This window comes from Ochlerotatus camptorhynchus, unplaced genomic scaffold (genome assembly GCF_037179485.1).
Source record: "Ochlerotatus camptorhynchus isolate MF236.1 unplaced genomic scaffold, CSIRO-AGI_Acam_v1.1 ptg000361l, whole genome shotgun sequence".
In the NCBI taxonomy this organism is placed as follows: Eukaryota; Metazoa; Arthropoda; class Insecta; order Diptera; family Culicidae; genus Ochlerotatus; species Ochlerotatus camptorhynchus.
Window position 1 is genome coordinate 2690886 of NW_027040849.1, and position 20608 is coordinate 2711493.

The following is a 20608-nucleotide window of genomic DNA, read 5'->3' on the forward strand; positions in this document are numbered from 1 at the left end:
GTTTGAGCCGAATCAAATAAATTAATAAACAAACAACTTTTTTTTTCTGTATTCGTCAGATGTGGTATGTGTCTCCAGTGGGATGCCTTGACCTCTTATCATTTGCAAGAGCTGACATCTACTAACAAGACATGAAAAAGAACTGGCATCACTGATAAGTTCGAAATGAGGTGGCTTGCTCAATGCTTCAGTGGCGCCACCATGACAAATGCAAGCACATTCCCAACTAAAAGATTATTTGCGATGAATGTGATTGTGAGTGTTATGTTGGTTGTCAAATAATTGCAACACAGAAACCACCATCAAGATAGCGCTATAACATGTTATAACCAACAATCAATACGAAACTAACGATTTTAAATTGGCTCACTACTTGACTAGCCTATTGGTCCCAAGCAAACGATTAACGTACCCCTAGTCGAACAGTCTAGTCGAAATTCTAGTACTACGCAATGTTTGTTTTGATTCACTATGAAAGTTTGACAGATAAAATGAGGGCTTAGTGGATTTTCCTATATTTCGAGGGGTGAATCGCTTAGCTTGGGACCAAAGAGAGTACCAGAGCTGAGCCAAAAAGTTGAGCACGTTATTTCGGGACCTTCTAGTCTTAGAGTTACCTCTATGTTATAACTCTCCAGTCTGGACAGCGTTTAAGATAATTCCATGAAAATCGCGTAAAATTCGGAGTTCTCTCTAGTGTGAATCGAAAAAAAAGCGTGTTCGTGGAGTGTAAGCGAATGATTCCGGTTCGTAATTCTGAGAATTGTTGATTGTTTGACTCGCGTCGGTGACATAATCTCGCAATGTCGAACATTCCGGTTCCCGCACCTCTGTGATTGGATGGAGATAGCGAGGAAGTTATAAATATCTTCAAGCTCCAGTGGAAGTACTATCATAGAGGTAACTCTAAGACTAGAAGGTCCCGAAATAACGTGCTCAACTTTTTGGCTCAGCTCTGGTACTCTCTTCGGTCCCAAGAAATCGAATCAAAACAAACATTGTGTAGTACTAGAATTTTGACTAGAATGGGATTCGTTAATCGATTTGCTTGGGATCAATAGGCTAGTCAAGTAGTGAGCCAATTTCAACCCGTTAGTTTCGAATTGATTGTTGGTACTATGCTGTAACTAAAGAATTGACAACGAAGCCGGCGGCACAACAAACAGCAACGTTGATGGCCATCATGGGACCAGATGCAGTTATGCTGATTGACGAGCTTCCTTTGACTGCAGCACAGAAGGCAATCTTGGAGGCAGCGCGAGAACACATGGTTCCACAGCAAGACGTACGAGTAGAAAGAGCGGAGTTCAACACAATTTGCCAAGAAGACGGAGAAAGAAATAAAGATGTTGTAAAAAGGATGAGAAAAAGAGTGAAGAATTGTGGATACACCGAAGCTCAGCAGGAGGAAGTGCTATAGTACTCGATGATTGCTGGTATCGGAGACCATCAAATGCGAAAGGAACTTCTCAAATCAGGGAATTTAGCGGTAGCCGAAATGGTGAAAAAAGGAAAGGAACGTCAAGAGATCGAGGAGCTAGCCAAGTAGTACGAAATGATGACGTCAAGCAGAAGGAGCAGGAAATATCTTCAAAGTGACGGCCAAAAAGAAGATGGAGAAGCGGTGTCGATTTGCCTGGGACAGCGGTTTTCGAGCAAAACAAATGTCCTGCCTTTGGAAAGAAATTTCTGGAATGCGGAGGAATGAATCATTTCAGGATTGTTTGCCGGATAAAAAACAAAGAGCCTTATTAAGGGTGTCACTACACGGTGATAAGGAAGTGATACTCAGTATAAGAACCGTGATTGCCGTACAAATCAAATAGGAATCACTTCACCATGACGACAAGTGACAAGTTTTCACCGTGAAGTGACATCCGTAATAAGCCCCAAAAAGAAGCAGGCCAAAAGGTACGTTCGCCGAGTGGATGACACCAGAGACGTTGAATAGAGACACTTCTTCTTCATCATCATCATTATTTTATTTAACGTCGGTCTCTGTTCCGCAATCTAGTGCCAATCACCGACGGACATCGATTGCCATCCATTGACGGCAATCGAATGTGCAGGAAGGCAACTTCCACACCTGCGTAGGATATCGCACCCATTCAACACACATGACCAACGGCTTTACTTCCCTTCCAAAGAAGACGTGACCAGAGATTTTTATGCCTCAGAAAAATCCCACCGATGTCGGCTGGGATTGAACCCAGACCCATTGGGGTGAGAAAGCAGTCGTGCTTACCACTACACCACCGACGCCGGCTACTTCATCTATCACCAGGATACATTTTGAGTTTTGAAAGCATAGAATGAACCCGACGATATGTCTATGCTGTAAGTGAGGTGAGTTCGATTGTCACCACCTTACTTATAGCATAGACATATCGTCGGGTTCATGCGAATTATTTAAGATTTTTAGGTCTTTATTACATACTGCTTTCCCAATCACTAACGAACTCCAAACATCCTAAAATTGAGTGAAAATTAGCAAACACTTGTATTGAAACTTGACTACCGATAGCCGAGGGGTACCTAAATATAGCCATACGGATAGCAATATGCGGCTATGAGGGTGTTAATAATCGATCATAACAATAACAATGACGATAATAACATGTTGGACGACGGCAGTAGTGGTTCCAATTTGTCTCATCAAGTCCCAGGTTCAGATCTCCGGATTCGAAGCGACCACCGTACCGGAGCAACAACAGGGTGATTGTGACGGAGCGTGATTATTAAATATTATAATAGGATCTGAAGCCAGCTGAAAAGCCGTCATTGGCTACGGATTGGCGCTTACGGAGTGACTCCACTCCACTCCATTGATGAAGACACTTAAAACAAATGACCAAATTTGCAGCTAGTAAAAATCATTTTCCAGCCAATTTTCCATTTTTCGATTGGAAGACATCGGCGAGGATGCGATGTGATGGTGCCTCCTGACTATAGGTGGAACACGTGACGCTCGAAACGTTGGTGGGAGGGAGGGGGGAGGGGGAGGTCTGCAAGCTATACTATCGGGTCAATTTAATTTTGGCATTAAATTTTAATTAATTTATGACTTTGAATAATTACAGTCGATTGCGGGCGAGCGGAAAGAACGAGTCGATTCCACCCGGGCAGTTGCGGTTCTGGCAGGATGCTGTTGATGACGTGCCCGTTGATGTTTGATAGGCTTTCGAAGTTCAAAACGAGCGCGTGCGACTGGACTGACTGAAGTGAGTATTGTTTGTTATTGCTATGCCTACCGCTAAAACTGTCGAAGCTAATGATGGCAATGATTGAGAGATTAGCGAATGCTCTCTGCCATCGCCATAGCCGTCGTCAGCTTTTACGGTTATGGTTGTTGATGGGATTGGTAATTGCCGGGCAGTCACTATCACGCTGAGAAGTTCGGAGGAGAACGTTTTTCGGACACAATGTGGTTGCAATTAAAATTTTGATTGAAATTAGAATAAATAACAAATTGGCGGAGTGGTCTCAGCATAGTGTGCTGTGCTGTGCCGCTGTGACAGTCGAAATCAGTCATGATGTGAGCTCGCAAAAATGAGGCTTTAGGCTAAAGGGCTGCGAGATTGGTTTTGGTGCTAATTTTTTATCCAATCAAAATTTCAAAGTAATGATTAAAAAATCTATCCGCTGTGATTCAATTCATAACTTAAATTCTCGAAATTAGAGTTAAGGATCGTTCGTTACGTTTTAGGTTTTTAAAAAGCTAAAACTTCACTTAACACACTTTATTCACTTAGAAACTAAACCGAGTACACTAACTGTTCGATGATGAAAGAGAGCGAACCACCTGCTCACTACCTATTTATGCACTTAAAGTGCTTACTAGGCTGTTCTACCCTACCGGCTTCCTATTGGCGCAATCCATGGCGTGATGCACCTGGATTGCGCGCCAACTGCTGCTATTGGCTAATCCAACTAACAGGATTTTCCTAACTACTCCCCGTCGACTGGAAAGCCGTCCTCGGCTTTCACGATCCTCTGCTGCTATGTCCTGGGTCTTTGGGGGTCCTCTTCTACTGTGGAATTAACCTCGGTCGCCTGGGGGGTGGAGTAGAGCTGCGTTCCTTTTCCTGTTCCGCCTGTACGTTCGCCTCCTCTAGTGGGTTGCTTCTATTTCTGCCGCATTCTGATGCCAATTTCCTTATAGCCCAAACGAATATAGCTCCGAAAATGATTGGTGTGGTTATTGAGAATGATCCAATCGATAGCCACTTCAACGTTCCCAAGTTGCCTTGTAAACTTGATGTTGTCAGGTTGAGCTTTTTTATATGCTCCCGGTGATCGACGTAGTACATCTGTAAGTATTCTAAAGGAATACGATCTATTGTCTTTGATGAATTTACCTTCAATCCAATAGTTGGAATAAATGACCTGGCTGGTATGCTGGTGTCCCAGTTGGAAAACTCCTCTCCATTTAGTTTTATAGAGCAGTTTGCAAATTGTATGAGGAACGATTCAAAGAGTTGCTTACGATGAGCCAAACAGTTTGATGACATTGTCAAATTTGCATTGCTTACAACGATATTAAATTCATTAACCTTCTTTATAATATCGTTTCCGTATACCCTTTCCATAGGGCATGTTGCTGAATTTCCATTTAACAGTTGCTGGGCACATTCTTCTAGTGCTTTCAGTTGTGGGTTATTGCAGATGTAGAAATTTCGTATCTTTGGACACTGTGTTTTGACGTACCATGATTTTGGTCCTGTTAGAACATAATTTGAATGAAGGTATATTCGTGAACCATTATTAACTATTGGTTGGATGTAATTTAGTTCATAGTTGACATCTTTAATTCGCGGAATTTTCAAGGCGTAAACTATGGAATTTCTGTTGTGCATGACGTATGCGCTGGCTATATCCAAAACGTTGTCGAGAGGGTCCATCTGGAGGCCATTGTCTGTTATGAATTGTTGTGCTGCTTGAAGTTCTTCGTTGGTTATGAGTCGGCTGTTTGGGATGCTGAATCTAGCTAAGGTGATTGCTTCTTCAATAATTTCTAACTGATTTTAATCAATTCGTCTATGTTGAATAACAAGTTTACTGAATCGAATCCATCTATTATTTCCTTTGCTATTAAATTTTGATCAAATACTAATATTGATATGCTTTTTGTTAAGTTTGCTATCCTATCTTCGAATTCCTGGTTTATTTGGATTTGTTTATCATTTTGATCAATTAACAGATTAGTAGTGGTATTTATAATTTTTAAATCGTCTGCATCTGGGCTTCCAGAAATGTATTTCCACGCTGTTCCTAAGCTGTTCCATCTTTTTTGTCTTTTAACGTCCAAGTGTTTAAGTTTCTTGTAAGTATTACCCAATTTTTCTTGTTTTGCTTTAATTAAGGGTCCAAGTATTTTGTTATCGGTTACTTTTTCTGTGACTGCTATGCCTATATAGTCTATAACTTTTTCTATCTCTTGCATATCAACTTTATGTAAAATTCTGACGTAACTACTACTAATCCTAGCTTGTCCTAACGGTATTACTGCTACTGGGTTGTGGTTTAGTTCGTGTATGTGTACGTCTGTCATTCCTCCTGTTATAAGTAAGCACTGGGCGATTATGAAGCAGCACCTTCTTAAACGACCTAAGGTAGTGAAGACAGTCGAGGAACTGAAGAAAGTATGGGTTTACATGCAAAAAACGGTTGATTCACAGGTTGTGCAGAATCTTATGGCCGGGGTTAAGGCCAAAGTGCGGGCATTTGCGTATGGACTGTAAATTAAATACGAGTAAAATGGTAAAATGAAGTTTAATAGTTATTTCTCAATCCCTGAAAATTTGATGGCAATCGGATGAAAACTCGAATTTTGCGAATCAATTTTGTGTGTGGCAATTTCATCGTGGACACCCTTTAGTCTGGAAGGAAAGTTGAGTGAGGGAGTCTTGTTATTCTGTCGGTCTTTGGCCGTCATAATTACTTGTTGTTTCGTCATGTTAATGTCATTTATGTCCAATGACGTAGAGGTGCCAAATATAATTTGTCTTGGGGTAAGGCCCGTAGTCGAATGTTTTGTGTCGTTATAAAGGGCGGTCACCAGAGAAAGACCCTGGTAGAGTGTCAATTCGTCAATTTTGTTTCGATTTGCCATATACATCTCCAGCGAGGTGTTATGAAACCTTTCGATGATGCCATTACTGTTGCTACTACTAGCATAGTGTACGGCAACACCCTGCGTTTCTAAAAATGTTTTAAAATTTTGGCTTCGAAATGAAGTTGCTTGATCGCAAGTGATCAATTTTGGTAAACCGAAAGTTTTGAAGTATTTGATCAATGTTTCAATCAATTCATCTGAGGTTTCGTTGCAGATTTTGTAAATTTGAGCGAATTTGGAAAATGAGTCGACGAGTGTGAGAAACTTTTCCTTTTCTTTAACATATACATCTATAAAGATGTTTTCTAATGGTCTCTCATATAGTCGTCGAGTCATCTCGATTTTGAAAGGTTTACGCTCATACTTTGAAAATCTGCAGTCTTCACAGGTTTTCACAAAGCTTTTTATTTTAGATATCATTCCGGGAAAGAACACTGACTTCTGTACCTCTTCATATGTGAGTCTCCAACCTCTGTGATTGAAGTTGTGGCTTTTCTTAATAAAATCAATTTGTTCTTGCTCAGAGATGATGTCGGGGAGCTTTAAGTTACAAAAGTGGACTTTCATGCCAGAAAGGAAATGATCGTTAAGAAGTTTCTTGCAGGATAGGATGATTTGGACAGGGGCATATATTCCATTACTTCTGCCCGGAACAAGGCATTCTCTTAGGATTTTTAGAAGATCCTTCTGGGTATATTCGGTTTGATGGAATACATGACGCGTGTAACCTGGAAAAATAGAAACATTAATATGGGGGCATTTGGATTTGTCATCAGTAACTCTAAGGATCAGTTGCAATTTAAATTGGTTAATAATTTCGGGGTCATATGCTGGGTGATTCTCATAGTATTCGTTTTCAAAGACTAGTTGATTATTCAATTCGGCTCGAGGGATTCTTGAGAGTCCGTCGGCCACAACGTTTTGTTTGCCTCGGTCGATGACAATTCTGTACTTTTGTTTTCCAGAATTGTCCATTTTCTTCGGAACCACCCATATGGGTGATGTCCACGGGAAAGAAGATTCTCTTACTATTCCCATTTCCAAAAGTTTCTGTATTTGATCCGACACTACACTTCTCAAATGGTATGGATACTTGTAAGTTCTCTGATGGATAGGAGATTCATCAGAGGTGTTGATCTGGTGTTTTATCTCGTGAGTGAAGGTAAGATTTTGTCCCTCTCGAAAGAAAACGTCTCTAAATGGTTGGATAGTACGAATCAATCGTGACTTTTCCTCTTTATTTAATTGATCGAGCGGAAGATCGAGCCGCGCTGGCGTTTGATCTTTCAAAATAAAATTATCGTTACGAAAGGGGTCCAGTTTGTGGGAGACAGCTTCTGATCCCTTCGTAATGTGCACAAGGGCTTCATTATCCTTTGCAGAATATAACCCCGGCTGCAAAACTACTTGAGGAGTAAGATTTACCTCCTCTTCTATTAAAAATGTCCCATTTTCCGTCGTGCAAATGGGCACAATATTGCTTCGGTGCTCTTGGAAGTTTATTGAAGAAGGGTGATACTTCGAGAATTCAAAGGTTTTGTTGCCGATCCGCATATGATGACGCTTGGCATCAACCAATGCGTTCATTTTGGCGAGATTTTCGTATCCAATTAAGCCGTCGAAAAATTTGTGAAATTTGAAAACGTAGTACGGTAATTTTTGCTGGAAGGCTTCTGAAAAAAGGTTTGCGTGAATTACCTTATCAATAAAGAATTTTCCGTTTTTATTCGTTACTACGGATGGGTTATCAACTGTTTTAAATTTTTTGACATGTTCGGGGTTTATGTAGGACTTGTTCGCTCCAGTATCCACAAGGAAGTTTAAAATTCCTTTCGACGTCGGAAAGCGGACATATGGAATGAAATTCATGTTTGGTTCTTCGCACCTCTGGCAGTCTGAAAATTTAGTTCCTCGTCTGAGTATTCTAGGTCATCGTTCACTTCAACAGGAGTATCGGGTTCATCCACTTCCTCCAACTCATTATTGTTAGCCTCAGCTCGCTGCCTCGGTAAGAATTGCTGTTTTTTGAATGGAGCATATTTGTGCGCCGTGTTAGGTTGCGGGGTGTTGGGTTGCAATTGTTGCGAACTGCCCGCCTGTGCATTTTGCGGTTTGAATGATTTAAATTTATTTGAATGGTTTTGGTTCGAGTAAGGTTGTGGTTTGATCCGCATTTCTGTGTTTTGACTAAGCAACACAGCTTGGTATGCTTCTTCTAGGTTTTTAGGTTTTGAATTCCGGATGATGGAACTTAAAGGCTCCTGAATATTATCTAAGTATTTGGTCACGGTGATAATTTCAATTATCTCATGGCCCGTTAAGGGTCTCGACTGAAGATTGGCCTTCAGTTTGGTGTTGGTTTCTTTCATTTCATTGTAAAAACGAAGATGGGTTTTATCACCTTTCCGCGTGCGGAATAGGGTTGATAAATTCGTGGTGAAGTCTTTTTCGTCACCATAGTGTTCGACGAGAATCTTTTTGATACCGTCTATAGTGTTCGGGTTGCCGTTAGCACAAAGTAACGTCCGAGCTTCCCCTTTCACCTTATTTTTGATAGCCCTTATATAGAGGCTGCTGAGGGAGAACCCCCCGTTTTCGGTTTTGACTTTAAAGTCATTGTACAGGTCTTCGACCTCTTCCAGCCATGCTGAAAGTTCTTTCTTATTGCCCGAAAATTCGGACAAATATTTGAAAGGGTCGGGAAGCTTAAATGCGTCACCAACCTGTGGTTTTTTTTAATTTGCGAGCGTAGCTCATCTAACTCCGCGCGAATTTCATCGATGTCGTAGTCATTTTGATCATCGTTACGCCCAACAAACAATTCACAGTCACAAATAAGCATACACATTGAATAAATGCTGTATAACAGTGTACAATGCTGAATAAAACAAGATGTCGAATTATGTGCTGAAAAAAGCTCATTGAGATCGATAGATGCGCCTTCATTCCGCGGTTTGCTCTGATATGATTAATTTACTTATTAAAAGCTTTATAAACGCTGACTGTCTTCCTGATTCCACACCAGAAGTTTGATCTAATAACATACTGAATAAGTGTAATTTTCACATACAGTGACGCTTTAATCCGACTGTTTCAATTGATTTAATAACATGCTTTATTATACGTCTAATAATTGTTTTCTAGCTCCATTACTAGATTCCATTCCATTGCTTAACAATATTGCTGAATAAAGGTGAATACAGTCAGCATAATAGCTCTTATACCACTATGCGTCCATGTTTTAATTGCATGCTTTGTAAATGCTTTACAAACGGCGTATTCATTCATTATTCCACAACAGTGCTTCAGGCTAACAACAAAACGAAATTGGTAGCATAGTGGTTACCGTTTCCGCTTTCTAAGTAGAAGGTCACGAGTTCAATCCCAGCCTCAACCCTTTTTTTATTTATGTTCTACTCCTAATTAATTTAAATCGTAATCATAAATCGTATCACTCACGACAACAAATACATAGATCTATAGAAAAGAATAGCATCCTTTCCATCGAAATTAGAGAGATGGAGAGGTAACGTTGGTCTAATGTTAAACAACTATGAATGAATTAATCATTCTCACATCTCCTTAAATTAGCTAGAGTTACGGCTGGAAGAGCTGATAGGTTTTCAGATTCAAGCTTTTATTGTTAAGAGTGTAACCACAGTGTACTAGTTGCCCCTACCTTTGGTACGCCCCTGTGCGTTTTTCTACTACATCATTCGCTCAGAGTAAACAAAAGTAAAACACGTTTCAATAAAGTTCAATTTCGTTTTTCCTTAAATCGCTATTTTTCTCGGTTTATTTCCTCCTGGTGTATCCGAAACCACTTCAGGTTATGGGCCCAGTCGCGTTTTATCGGATAAGTATCGGAAGTGCGGTGTTTTCGTTATGGAGGAGGAAAAGTTCGATCGTGTGTTGTTGCCGTTGTTCGATGGCTTGAACTTCGCTGCCTGGAAGTTCCGGATGCAGATTCTCCTGGAAGAGCACGAGCTTGTGGAGTGCATCCAGACATATGCAGCGGAAGTGGAGGACCTGATTGTCCTGGAAAACGACACGAACGAAGTGAAAGCGGAAAAAGCGAGGAAATTGGAGAAACGCATGAAGAAAGACCGCAGATGCAAGTCCCTGCTGGTTTCGAGGATTCACGATTCCCAGTTGGAGTATATCCAAGGCAAGCAGTACCCCAAGGATATCTGGGACGCCCTGCATCGGGTATTCGAGCGCCGTAGCATCGCGAGCCGCATGCATTTGAAGCGGGAGATGCTGCAGCTGCGGTTCGAAGGCGGAAATCTACAGCAACATTTTCTTCGTTTTGATAAGCTGGTCCGTGAGTATCGTTCGACTGGTGCTGTTCTGGAGGATTTGGACGTGGTTTGCCACCTTCTCTTGACGCTCGATTCTTCTTATTCCGGAGTTGTCACGGCACTCGAGACGATGCCCGAAGATAACCTGTCGCTCGAGTTTGTGAAGTGCAGATTGCTGGACGAAGAAACCAAGCGGCGAGGTATGGAATTGGTTTCCTCGCAGGGTGCAGAAGCAGCTTTTTCCGGATCAAATGTGGTGAAGCAGAGGAAGCTGATTTGTTTTCACTGCAAGAAGGAAGGCCATAAACAGATCGATTGCTTGGATCGGAAAAAGCAGGCAGGTAATAAGAAGCAGCAAAAGTCGAAAGCCAATGTTGCCGAAGCGGACGACGGAAAGGGAGTTTGTTTTGTCGGTGTAAGCGGCGGAATGGATCTGTCTGACCGGCATCGTACCCGGTGGTTTATTGATTCCGGTGCCACGGATCATCTCGTCCGGGACAGAGAGCTGTTCAGCGAATTGCATCGTATGGCGAAGCCGGTCGAGATTGCGATTGCAAAGGACGGTGAGACGATTGTGGCCGAACATGCCGGCACAGTGAAAGTGATTTCGGTCGTTGACGGGAAACAGATTGAGTGCACGGTCGAAAATGCACTGTTCGTACCTAAACTTCGCTGCAATTTGTTTTCAGTGCTAAAGGTGGAAAAAGCCGGTATGCGTGTGGTGTTCGAGTCCGGGAAAGCGAAAGTCTATCGAGGTTCCGAAGTCGTCGCGAGTGCGTCTCGTCGCGAAAAGTTGTACGAACTAGATTTCTACTCGGTTGGGCACAATGCCGGTGATGCCTTGTTGTCGTGCGGTAAAATTCGGAAGAGTTCAGAATTGTGGCACCGACGGTTCGGCCATCTGAACGAGAACAGTCTGAAGCAGTTAGTTCAGGATGGCATGGTTTCGGGAATGAACATGTTCCCCGCGAATGACAATCGGGACATGATTGTGTGCGATTCGTGCGTCGTCAGTAAGCAGACGAGAAAACCGTTCTCTGCGTCCGGTGGTAATCGGTCGTCGCGTGTACTTGAACTCATACATACGGACGTGTGTGGCCCTGTTACGCCGGTAGGGCTGTCCGGAGTGAAATACTTTGTCACTTTTACGGACGATTGGAGCCACTTCACGGTGGTCTATTTGATGCGATCGAAAGATCAGGTGGTGGACTATTTCGAAGAGTATGAGGCCCTGGTCTCCGCGAAGTTTGGCCAGAAGATTTCTCGTCTAAGGTGTGACAATGGCGGAGAATATAAGAACAAGCGATTCCAGAAGTTTTGCCGAAGCAAAGGAATCCAAGTCGAGTGGACTGTTCCGTACACGCCACAGCAGAACGGCGTGAGCGAGCGGTTGAACCGGACCCTCGTCGAGAAGGCTCGGGTAATGCTGGAGGATTCAGGTGTCGAAAAGAGGTTCTGGGGGCAAGCTGTGCTGACAGCGGCCTACCTGACTAACAGAAGCCCCACCAGTGCGCTGAACACGAAGCAAACAGCGTTCGAGCGATGGGAGTCCCGGAAGCCGGATGTATCGAAGGTAAGAGTTTTCGGTAGCAAGGTTTTCGTTCATGTTCCGGATGAGCTCCGGCGTAAGCTTGATGCGAAAGCCTGGAAAGGCATTTTTCTGGGATACAGCCAGAACGGGTACCGGGTTTGGAATCCCGTGAAGAAGCAGATTGTAGTAGCGCGTGATGTGGACTTTGTTGAGGACAACCTGATGGAGAATGTGTTCGTGGAGAGGAAGTGTTCCAACGGAGACGAGTTTATCCGTGTTTCAGCAGACGATGATCAAGAGGACGGAGTCAGTGTCCAACCCGTGGACCCGGAAAGGGAAACATCCGACGGGGAATTCGAAAGTTTCGACGAAGAGGAGTCTGAGGAACAGGATACCGAGTCTGAGCCAGAGGAAGCTGAGGGCGAACTGCGTGGCGAACTACGTAGACCCAAGCGGAAGCGGAATGCTCCTGCGTGGCATCAGGATTTTGAGATGGGATACGCAAGTTTTGCGTTGAGTGCGGTAAACTACGTTGATGAGATTCCAGGGACCATCGCTGAGCTGCGAAAACGCGATGACTGGAAGGATTGGAAAGCTGCGATAGAAGATGAGCTGAACTCGCTGAAGCGGAACAACACCTGGACGCTTGTTGAGAAACCGGAAGGACGTTCGGTGATCTCATGCAAGTGGGTATTCCGTGTAAAGCACGGCGAATCTGGCGGCTGCCCAAAGTACAAAGCAAGACTGGTCGCTAGAGGTTTCAGCCAGAAGCGAGGTTTTGATTATGGGGAGACCTACTCTCCTGTGGCGAAGATGGACACTTTGCGAACAGTTCTGGCGTTGGCGAACCAAAGCGGAATGCATATCCATCAGATGGATGTAAAGACCGCGTTTTTGAACGGCGAGCTGAAGGAGGAAATCTTTATGGCTCAACCGGACGGGTTTGAGCAGGGGAGTGGACTCGTTTGTCGGCTGAACCGGGCACTGTACGGCCTGAAACAAGCGTCGCGGGCATGGAATGAGAAGTTTCATCGTTTCGTCGAGCAGTTGGGTTTCGTTCGCAGTGCCAACGATCAATGCCTTTACACTTTCGGATCTGGGAAGGAGCAAGTCATTCTAGTGCTGTATGTCGACGACATCTTGATCGTGAGTCCGTCGCTGAAGCTTCTGCAGTTGGTCAAGCGGAAATTGTCCGAGCAGTTCGAGATGACGGATGCTGGTGAGGTCAAGCAGTTCTTAGGCATGAGGATCGACAGGGACCGTGCAGCTGGTGTACTGAAGATCAGTCAACGGGACTATTTGGAGGGTTTGCTCAAGCGTTTTGGGATGAGCGAATCCAAGCCGAGGTCGACGCCGATCGAGCATCGCTTGAAGTTGACTAAGGGAGACGAGAGTCAGCGAACAGACAAGCCGTACCGGGAGTTGGTTGGCTGTCTGATGTACGCTTCACTCACTACTCGACCGGATCTGTCGGCTGCCATCAACTATTTCAGCCAATTCCAGTCGTGTCCCAACGATGAACACTGGACCTATTTGAAGCAGATGTTGCGGTACGTCCAAGGCACACTGGATGTTGGATTGGTTTATCGGAAGCAGCCAAACGTGCAGTTATTGGAAGTTTTCTCCGATGCAGATTGGGCCAACAACAACCTGGACCGGCGATCTGTAACGGGATGTGTTTGCAAGGTATACGGATGCACCGTGAGCTGGCTTACACGCAAGCAGCAAACGGTCGCCTTATCGTCCACCGAAGCAGAACTGGCAGCGTTGTGTACGGCCACGTGTCAGGTCGTTTGGATGAAGAGGATGCTTGGAGATCTTGGATGTTCAATCGAGGGTCCCATTCCAGTTTTTGAGGACAATCAGTCCACCATTCGCATTGCTGAGGATTCGAAGGACTATGGTCGACTCAAGCACGTGGACACCAAATTTCATTTCCTACGTGATCTTGTGCAGCAGGGTGTCATCATCATCAAGTTCGTGCGTTCTTCAGAGCAAGAAGCAGACATCATGACAAAGGGTCTTTCGGTCACCGCCTTCAGAGGACTCCGCACCAGGCTGGGACTGGAGACTACCGTGGTTAAGCAGGGGTGTTAAGAGTGTAACCACAGTGTACTAGTTGCCCCTACCTTTGGTACGCCCCTGTGCGTTTTTCTACTACATCATTCGCTCAGAGTAAACAAAAGTAAAACACGTTTCAATAAAGTTCAATTTCGTTTTTCCTTAAATCGCTATTTTTCTCGGTTTATTTCCTCCTGGTGTATCCGAAACCACTTCATTTATTGCTTATTTAGCTGCTCATATGATGTATTCTAGGATAACTCAAATGGCAAGGCAAGCGGTTGGTGATCGGAAGGTCATGGTTCGAATCCCATTTAACGACATGTGTGTGTAGTATGTATGTAATAAATTCGACAGAAATAATGACACAACAATCACTAACGAGAACAACCCTGCTCGTGTCGTTCTTTTCGGATTAATTATCCCGTAGTTGAATAATCGTTTAATAAATGTATAATGATGTAATAATTAAACATTATTTCACATGAGAATCAAGCGTCTATATACACCTTTATACCATCGCTGTTTAAGGATGTACAGATGGTCTAATAAACGCTGAATAATCAAAAATTTGATCGAATGAGTTCTGTTACAACTTTTGTAAGTCGAATAAAAGCTTTTCGACATACCTTATTTCAACACCAAATATTTCGATGTTGTGGTTGAATAAATTCTCCAGATTTGTGTGAACAAAGCCTGAACAGAAGTTATTATTAAAAATAGTACAAGTATTATTAAGCATGAAGTGGAATAAAATCGTCAAGAAGTCGTTTCTTCAATAGGCAATTGTTTGTTGGGCGTGCAGTGAGTTGTTTTTTAAGCTCTAGCACCATGGCTTTGAGCTGCTCAATCTCATTTTGCCGTGTCTCTGGCATTTTCTTGTTGGAATAAAGCGTATGATAAAAGAAATGTTACTTACAGGAAGAACATAGAAGGTGCGCTTGTGGCGGATAGCAATCGGTCGTCCGGTGTTCAACTGGTCTCGCTAGGCTGCTGCTGCTGCTGTTGCTTTTACTGCTGCTGCTGCTGCTGCTGCGGTTCGTTGATACGGGAGCAGCTTTACTATCACTTTTGAAAATACCACACTCGCGGATCCCACTTCTGACACCAGTTAAGGATCGTTCGTTACGTTTTAGGTTTTTAAAAAGCTAAAACTTCACTTAACACACTTTATTCACTTAGAAACTAAACCGAGTACACTAACTGTTCGATGATGAAAGAGAGCGAACCACCTGCTCACTACCTATTTATGCACTTAAAGTGCTTACTAGGCTGTTCTACCCTACCGGCTTCCTATTGGCGCAATCCATGGCGTGATGCACCTGGATTGCGCGCCAACTGCTGCTATTGGCTAATCCAACTAACAGGATTTTCCTAACTTAGACAACTTTCAATATCCCAAAATGAGGGATCAATTTTGTTTAATTCAAATTAAATTAGTAGGGGAAATGTCTCTAATGTTGGCCTATGGATCGAAGATCGCTAAAAATCTACTATTTACCAATTTTATCTAGATGAACGCGTTATTGGGACGTTACTAATGGATATTTTTAGGTTGCTCTTGAAAATTTAGTCGATTGCTGATTTATGTATGGGCTCAAATTAGGGACACTTAGGCCGACATTACCTGCATTTCCCCTATCCCATCAATTTTCAGTATCTGAATGTGTTTCGTTTGCCTAGTGAACGGCATTCGCTCAACAAAATCACTCTTGAGCACCTTAAGTGGTGCATAGGACCTACGTGAAAGATTTCCAACCTTGGCGGCTCCTTTTTTTAGGCTCCATCTTCATGAGCTACTAGGTTTGCCTCTGCTACGTTATCCTTGCGGGTTCCAATCCAACACTTTCATGTAAATTTCGTTTCCGCCCCTGGTCAAACCACCTCCGTGTTCTCGCTTTTCAGTTGATATCGACTGGAGCTCAGCATTCGAGATCCAGTTGCGAGGTCACCATGCATGAATTGTATATCGCAGCGTGGCGTGGTGAGGGTTTGTTACTCCATATCCTTGGTAAACCATGAAAATGATGCCTCAGCTTTGCACGGGATATCATTTTTTTTTTCAAATATGTACTGATTTCAGAATTAGCGTTTACTTTACACACTAAGAAATTTTACAGTATATTGTAATTTTTTACCGAATATGGAACAGCTGAACATTCGGTAATCTATTCGGTAATTTTATTATTCACAATCCGTTCAGTAAATTTTCTTCACTCTTGAGCTGTCAATTTTTTTTTTATTTTTTGTATATTATCATCGTACGTTCGTACAAAAATAATATTCAACAGAGAAGGACGATGTTACTGACTCCGTAACAAACCATACACAAATTGGCTTTTTTGCGTTTGATAGGGACACTAGGCCGCATTACGTCCATGGTGACTGAAAGCAATTGGTCTAGAAGTTCACTGAAAAATTAACCATTTCGACCTATGCCTATGCCGACCTATAACGGATTGTAAATAGCAAAAAATAGTAAATTACTTACTTTTCACACCGGAGAATCGAAGAAAACTCAACTTTGAAATGGCGGCAAATACTGAGATTGACAATATGAAATTTACAATCCTGTTCGGTAACGTTTACAAAAATCTGTTACTTTACTACGGTTTGTTTTTGAAAAAGATTATTTTTACAGTACATTTGCCACACTTTTTACAGTATCGCGGAATTACAGCCCGTTACAGTTTTGATCAGTAATTTTTATTTACAGTTTTCGGTAAATTTATGTAATTTACGGAAATTCAGCAGTTTTGATTGCGGAGAATTGGTAATAGGGGAAATGACGGCTTCGGCATGCCAGACTATTTTCGGCAACCCAAATTGAAACACTATTTTCACTGGATTTTCTTACGAAATCACTTCGCTGAATGCATGCAAACGATTCTTTATGCTTTCAGCTTCAATTTGACTATATTTTTACCACTGAGAAAAAGCAATCTAGCAAGGTTTTCTTGAAATGAAACACACGCACTACAAATTGTAGCTGATTTCGAGTTGCCGATAATAGAACAGCAGATTTACATGCAGTTCAAATGGAACGGTTGCCGAAGAAAAACTGGTTGCCGACAATACTCGCTCTCACTAGAGAAGATTGGAGCTTTGTAAAAGCGTTTCAAAACAGTTTTTGACAATTCATTCGACTGAAATTGTTAGAGCAGCTGGCAGCAAATGATTCTAAACAAACCAATACCAACAATCAATACGAAACTAACGATTTTAAATTGGCTCACCACTTTAGTAGCCTATTGGTCCCAAGCAAACGATTAACGTACCCTATTCTAGTTGAAATTCTATTACTACACTATGTTTGTTTTGATTCGCTATGAAAGTTTGACAGATAACATCAGGGGTGTGTGGATTCATGCAGAACATGCAGGGGTGAGTGAAATAGCTTGGGACTGCTTGGGACCGTTGTTCTGGTACTGAGTGAGCCAAAAATAATAATGATTTTCTTCGGGACCCAGTGGTCTTAGAGTTACCTCTATGATTGTACCACATGGCAACACTACTAATGGATTTTACCACATGGCAGCACTAAATGTACTAGAATGTTTTGGTTCTATCTCTTTCACTCTACTCCAAACTGAAATGCATAAAAAATTACAAAAGGATACACTCTTTGCACACTGTCAAAGATCATATTGCACACAAAATCAACTATGTTCAAATCAAAACAAAAATAATAGCCCATCTGGTGGCTGATGGCACAAGCTTCTAAGAAAATTCTATTACAGCGAACCACATTATTTTAATTGATTTCTTCGCCGTCTGTCACTTCGTTTGTGATTATAGTATCCCATTGTTTCATAATACCGAAAAATAGCATTTTAGCTGTAATGAGCAATTGCTAGCCTGTTTAGCACAAACAGACATAACAATTGCATGTTGTTCATCGAACACGCATTTAACAGTCAATTTAGATGTGTTTTAGTTAGGAATATCGCCACCTGTGGCGCGCATAGTAAATTCCCTTGTAATTGACGTTTACACACTACCGCCATCTGTTCGGTGTGCTGCCCATCACAGTATACTCAACAGATGGCGGTAGTGTTTTAGCGACGATGTTTTTTATTGAGAAATATTCAATGTGTTATGTCTGCTTGTCTGTGGATTTAGCTTAGTTTGGACTGACTGCACATATCCTTGGCCCCAGAACGATCCTGATCTACAACACACACAAAAGCTATTCAAACTAGTTTTATTAAAGCTTATGTTGTTAGAATCGCGTTGCACGGAAAAAAAAACATATTTATGGTAGGAAGGTACCTTAAATTACTGGTAAATAAAATAATTCAACAAAAGCGTATCAAGAGAGCTCTAATGATCCTCCGGAATGTATGAAATGCAGCAGAAATAAGTCTCTGAGTGCGGTTTGCTCATTCATCGTCCTCGTCCGAGATGTACACAACCTTGGAGATATTTCTGCTACTGGTTCGAGAGCTGGCCGGTGGCTTCGCCGTGTGGGTCATGAAGGAATCAATCCTGCTGGTCGAAGAATTATTGGATGAACCTTTGCCCTTACCTCTACCACGCCCACTGGCAGTTGAGGCAGCAGAGGTGTTGCGCGATCCTCTTCCTCCGCGGCTTCCCCGTCCACCACGAGCAGTAGCGGACGCTGGAGGAGCTAGTACAGAAGAAATATTTGAACTGGCCTTTGGATTGTCTGCATCTTCTTCATCACTGTCGTGAGTCAACGAACGTGTTCGATCATTTGGACCCGGACCTTTCTGACTACGAGAGTCCAACATCTGCGTGAGGAGAAATTACTAAATTAGAACATTATCCACTAAACTTACTTATGAAAATAGCTCACCTTTAGCATATCGTTGTGCGTATCGCGCTTTGTGGAACGGAAGCTTTCCAGAACCTCATCGATGTTGTCCTCATTAATTACTTGACCTTCTAAATGCTGCAGCACTTGCCGTTCGTAGAACTTGACAATGCTGTCCGCTGCGTCATCGTCCTCGTAATCGACCATACGTTTCGTCAATTCGCTCATACTCTTGCAATACAACAGCTCCAGCTGCTTATCTTCTGACGCCTCTTTGAAGTACCTATCCACAACTTCCTCCGCTCGGTTGGCCGTCGCTTCCCGTTGATTCTGGAATGCTTCAAGCAGTGCTTCCTTATCCAATGGTTTAGCTTCGTCCTTTGCCCTGGTAATCTTCTTCTTGAACACAACCATATCCTGTGGATTAGCCACCCGGCCACTGTACTGCTGCCCGAAGCGGATAGAATTGAACTGCTGCTCCACATCGGTTATGTCCAATCGCAACCGAATCAAGGGCAACTTCGGTTGCTTCTGGTTTCCGGTCAATTTCTCCTCGGCACGCTTGATCAGTTCTTCGATTTTCTCCGCGGCGAAATTCTGCATCTTTTGCTGGACATCACCCTCGTCCAATCGCAACTCATCGAAATACTCAGCCATGTTGATAGACTCAAAGATGAACGGCCGAACCGTCTGCAAGCGGATCGGATCCAAACGGAACAAACTCTTATGGATGCTGAGAATCCCACAGCACTTATCGAGCGCTTCCCCTTCGGCAAGGGAAGTGGCTACCGTTGAACCCGGCTGACTAACGTAAAACTTCTTGCTCACATTCTCCTCCGGAATAATGCGACAGTCGTGCTCGTGACCCCAAATCACCAGATCAAGGAAAGCTGAAAATCAGTTTGATCTTAAGTAACATTCATCCTAAAAATAAATACCATCCTACCTGGTAACGACTTCTCCGGTAAGTAGTTTTTCGGACCGCGGTCGGCCCTGTTCTGGTGGAGTACCATTATATTGAACCAGCCGGAATCCTCCGGCTTCTCCAGGAAAACCTTGGCCTCGTTGAACAACCGCGCCAGTCTGGCATCGCTGATGTAACTCAACCCGTACAGAGCCATTTTCGTTTCGCCTTTCTTCAGCAGAATCGGACTGATGTTGATTTTTGTTAAATCCGTCCACTTGCCAAAGTAGTTCACGTATCCATTCGTACTCAACAAATCCAGCGAACTGATCCTCCCGAATCCACTCGGATCGTCGTGATTGCCATGGATGGAGAACATCGGAATGGCAATGTTCATGTTCGGATCTTCATAATTGACCGTCTTGTTGAGTGATTCCAGGAAATTTTCGTTCTGATCACTAAGAAACTCCAGCTTGATGGGCTTGTCGCCCAGCAAGTAGGTCTTCAGCAATCGTGTACATCTGTTCAGCGTGTTCGTCGACGGATTCGCTATGTGGAACAAATCGCCACCCAAAATTATGGCGTCCACATCGTTCTCCAGCGCATGCTGGAGTACTTCCTCGAATGCGATGAAACTGTCCTCTCCTGAAATTTAAATGTCTTACCACAACCCTTTCGAAAACAACTTATTCACCACAGGACTTACCTCGGATAACATCCTTTTCATTGTATCCCAGATGGATATCACTGGCAACCAAAATCTTGATCGTGTCCTCCGGATCAATGGTGGAATTCTGAGTGGATTCAGACATCTTAGATACACTAATTAAATACGCTGACAAATTGAACACCAAGACTGAATAAATTTAATTTAATTCCTGAATAATCATGAACGACAGTTTGTTTATCGCTCGCAAAA

At 42.9% G+C, this 20608-nt stretch overlaps 1 protein-coding gene across 1 annotated transcript; it reads right to left on the reverse strand.

Moving 5' to 3' along the window:
* Positions 1–18215: 18215 nt before the first annotated feature.
* On the reverse strand, positions 18216–20608 carry mre11 (double strand break repair nuclease mre11). Its single transcript, XM_065232014.1, has 4 exons — positions 20396–20608; positions 19732–20334; positions 18828–19675; positions 18216–18762 (listed from the first exon to the last, which is right to left on the reverse strand). Exons 1-4 carry the CDS (start codon positions 20499–20501, stop codon positions 18391–18393), a joined length of 1929 nt encoding a protein of 642 aa, XP_065088086.1. The 5' UTR covers positions 20502–20608; the 3' UTR covers positions 18216–18390.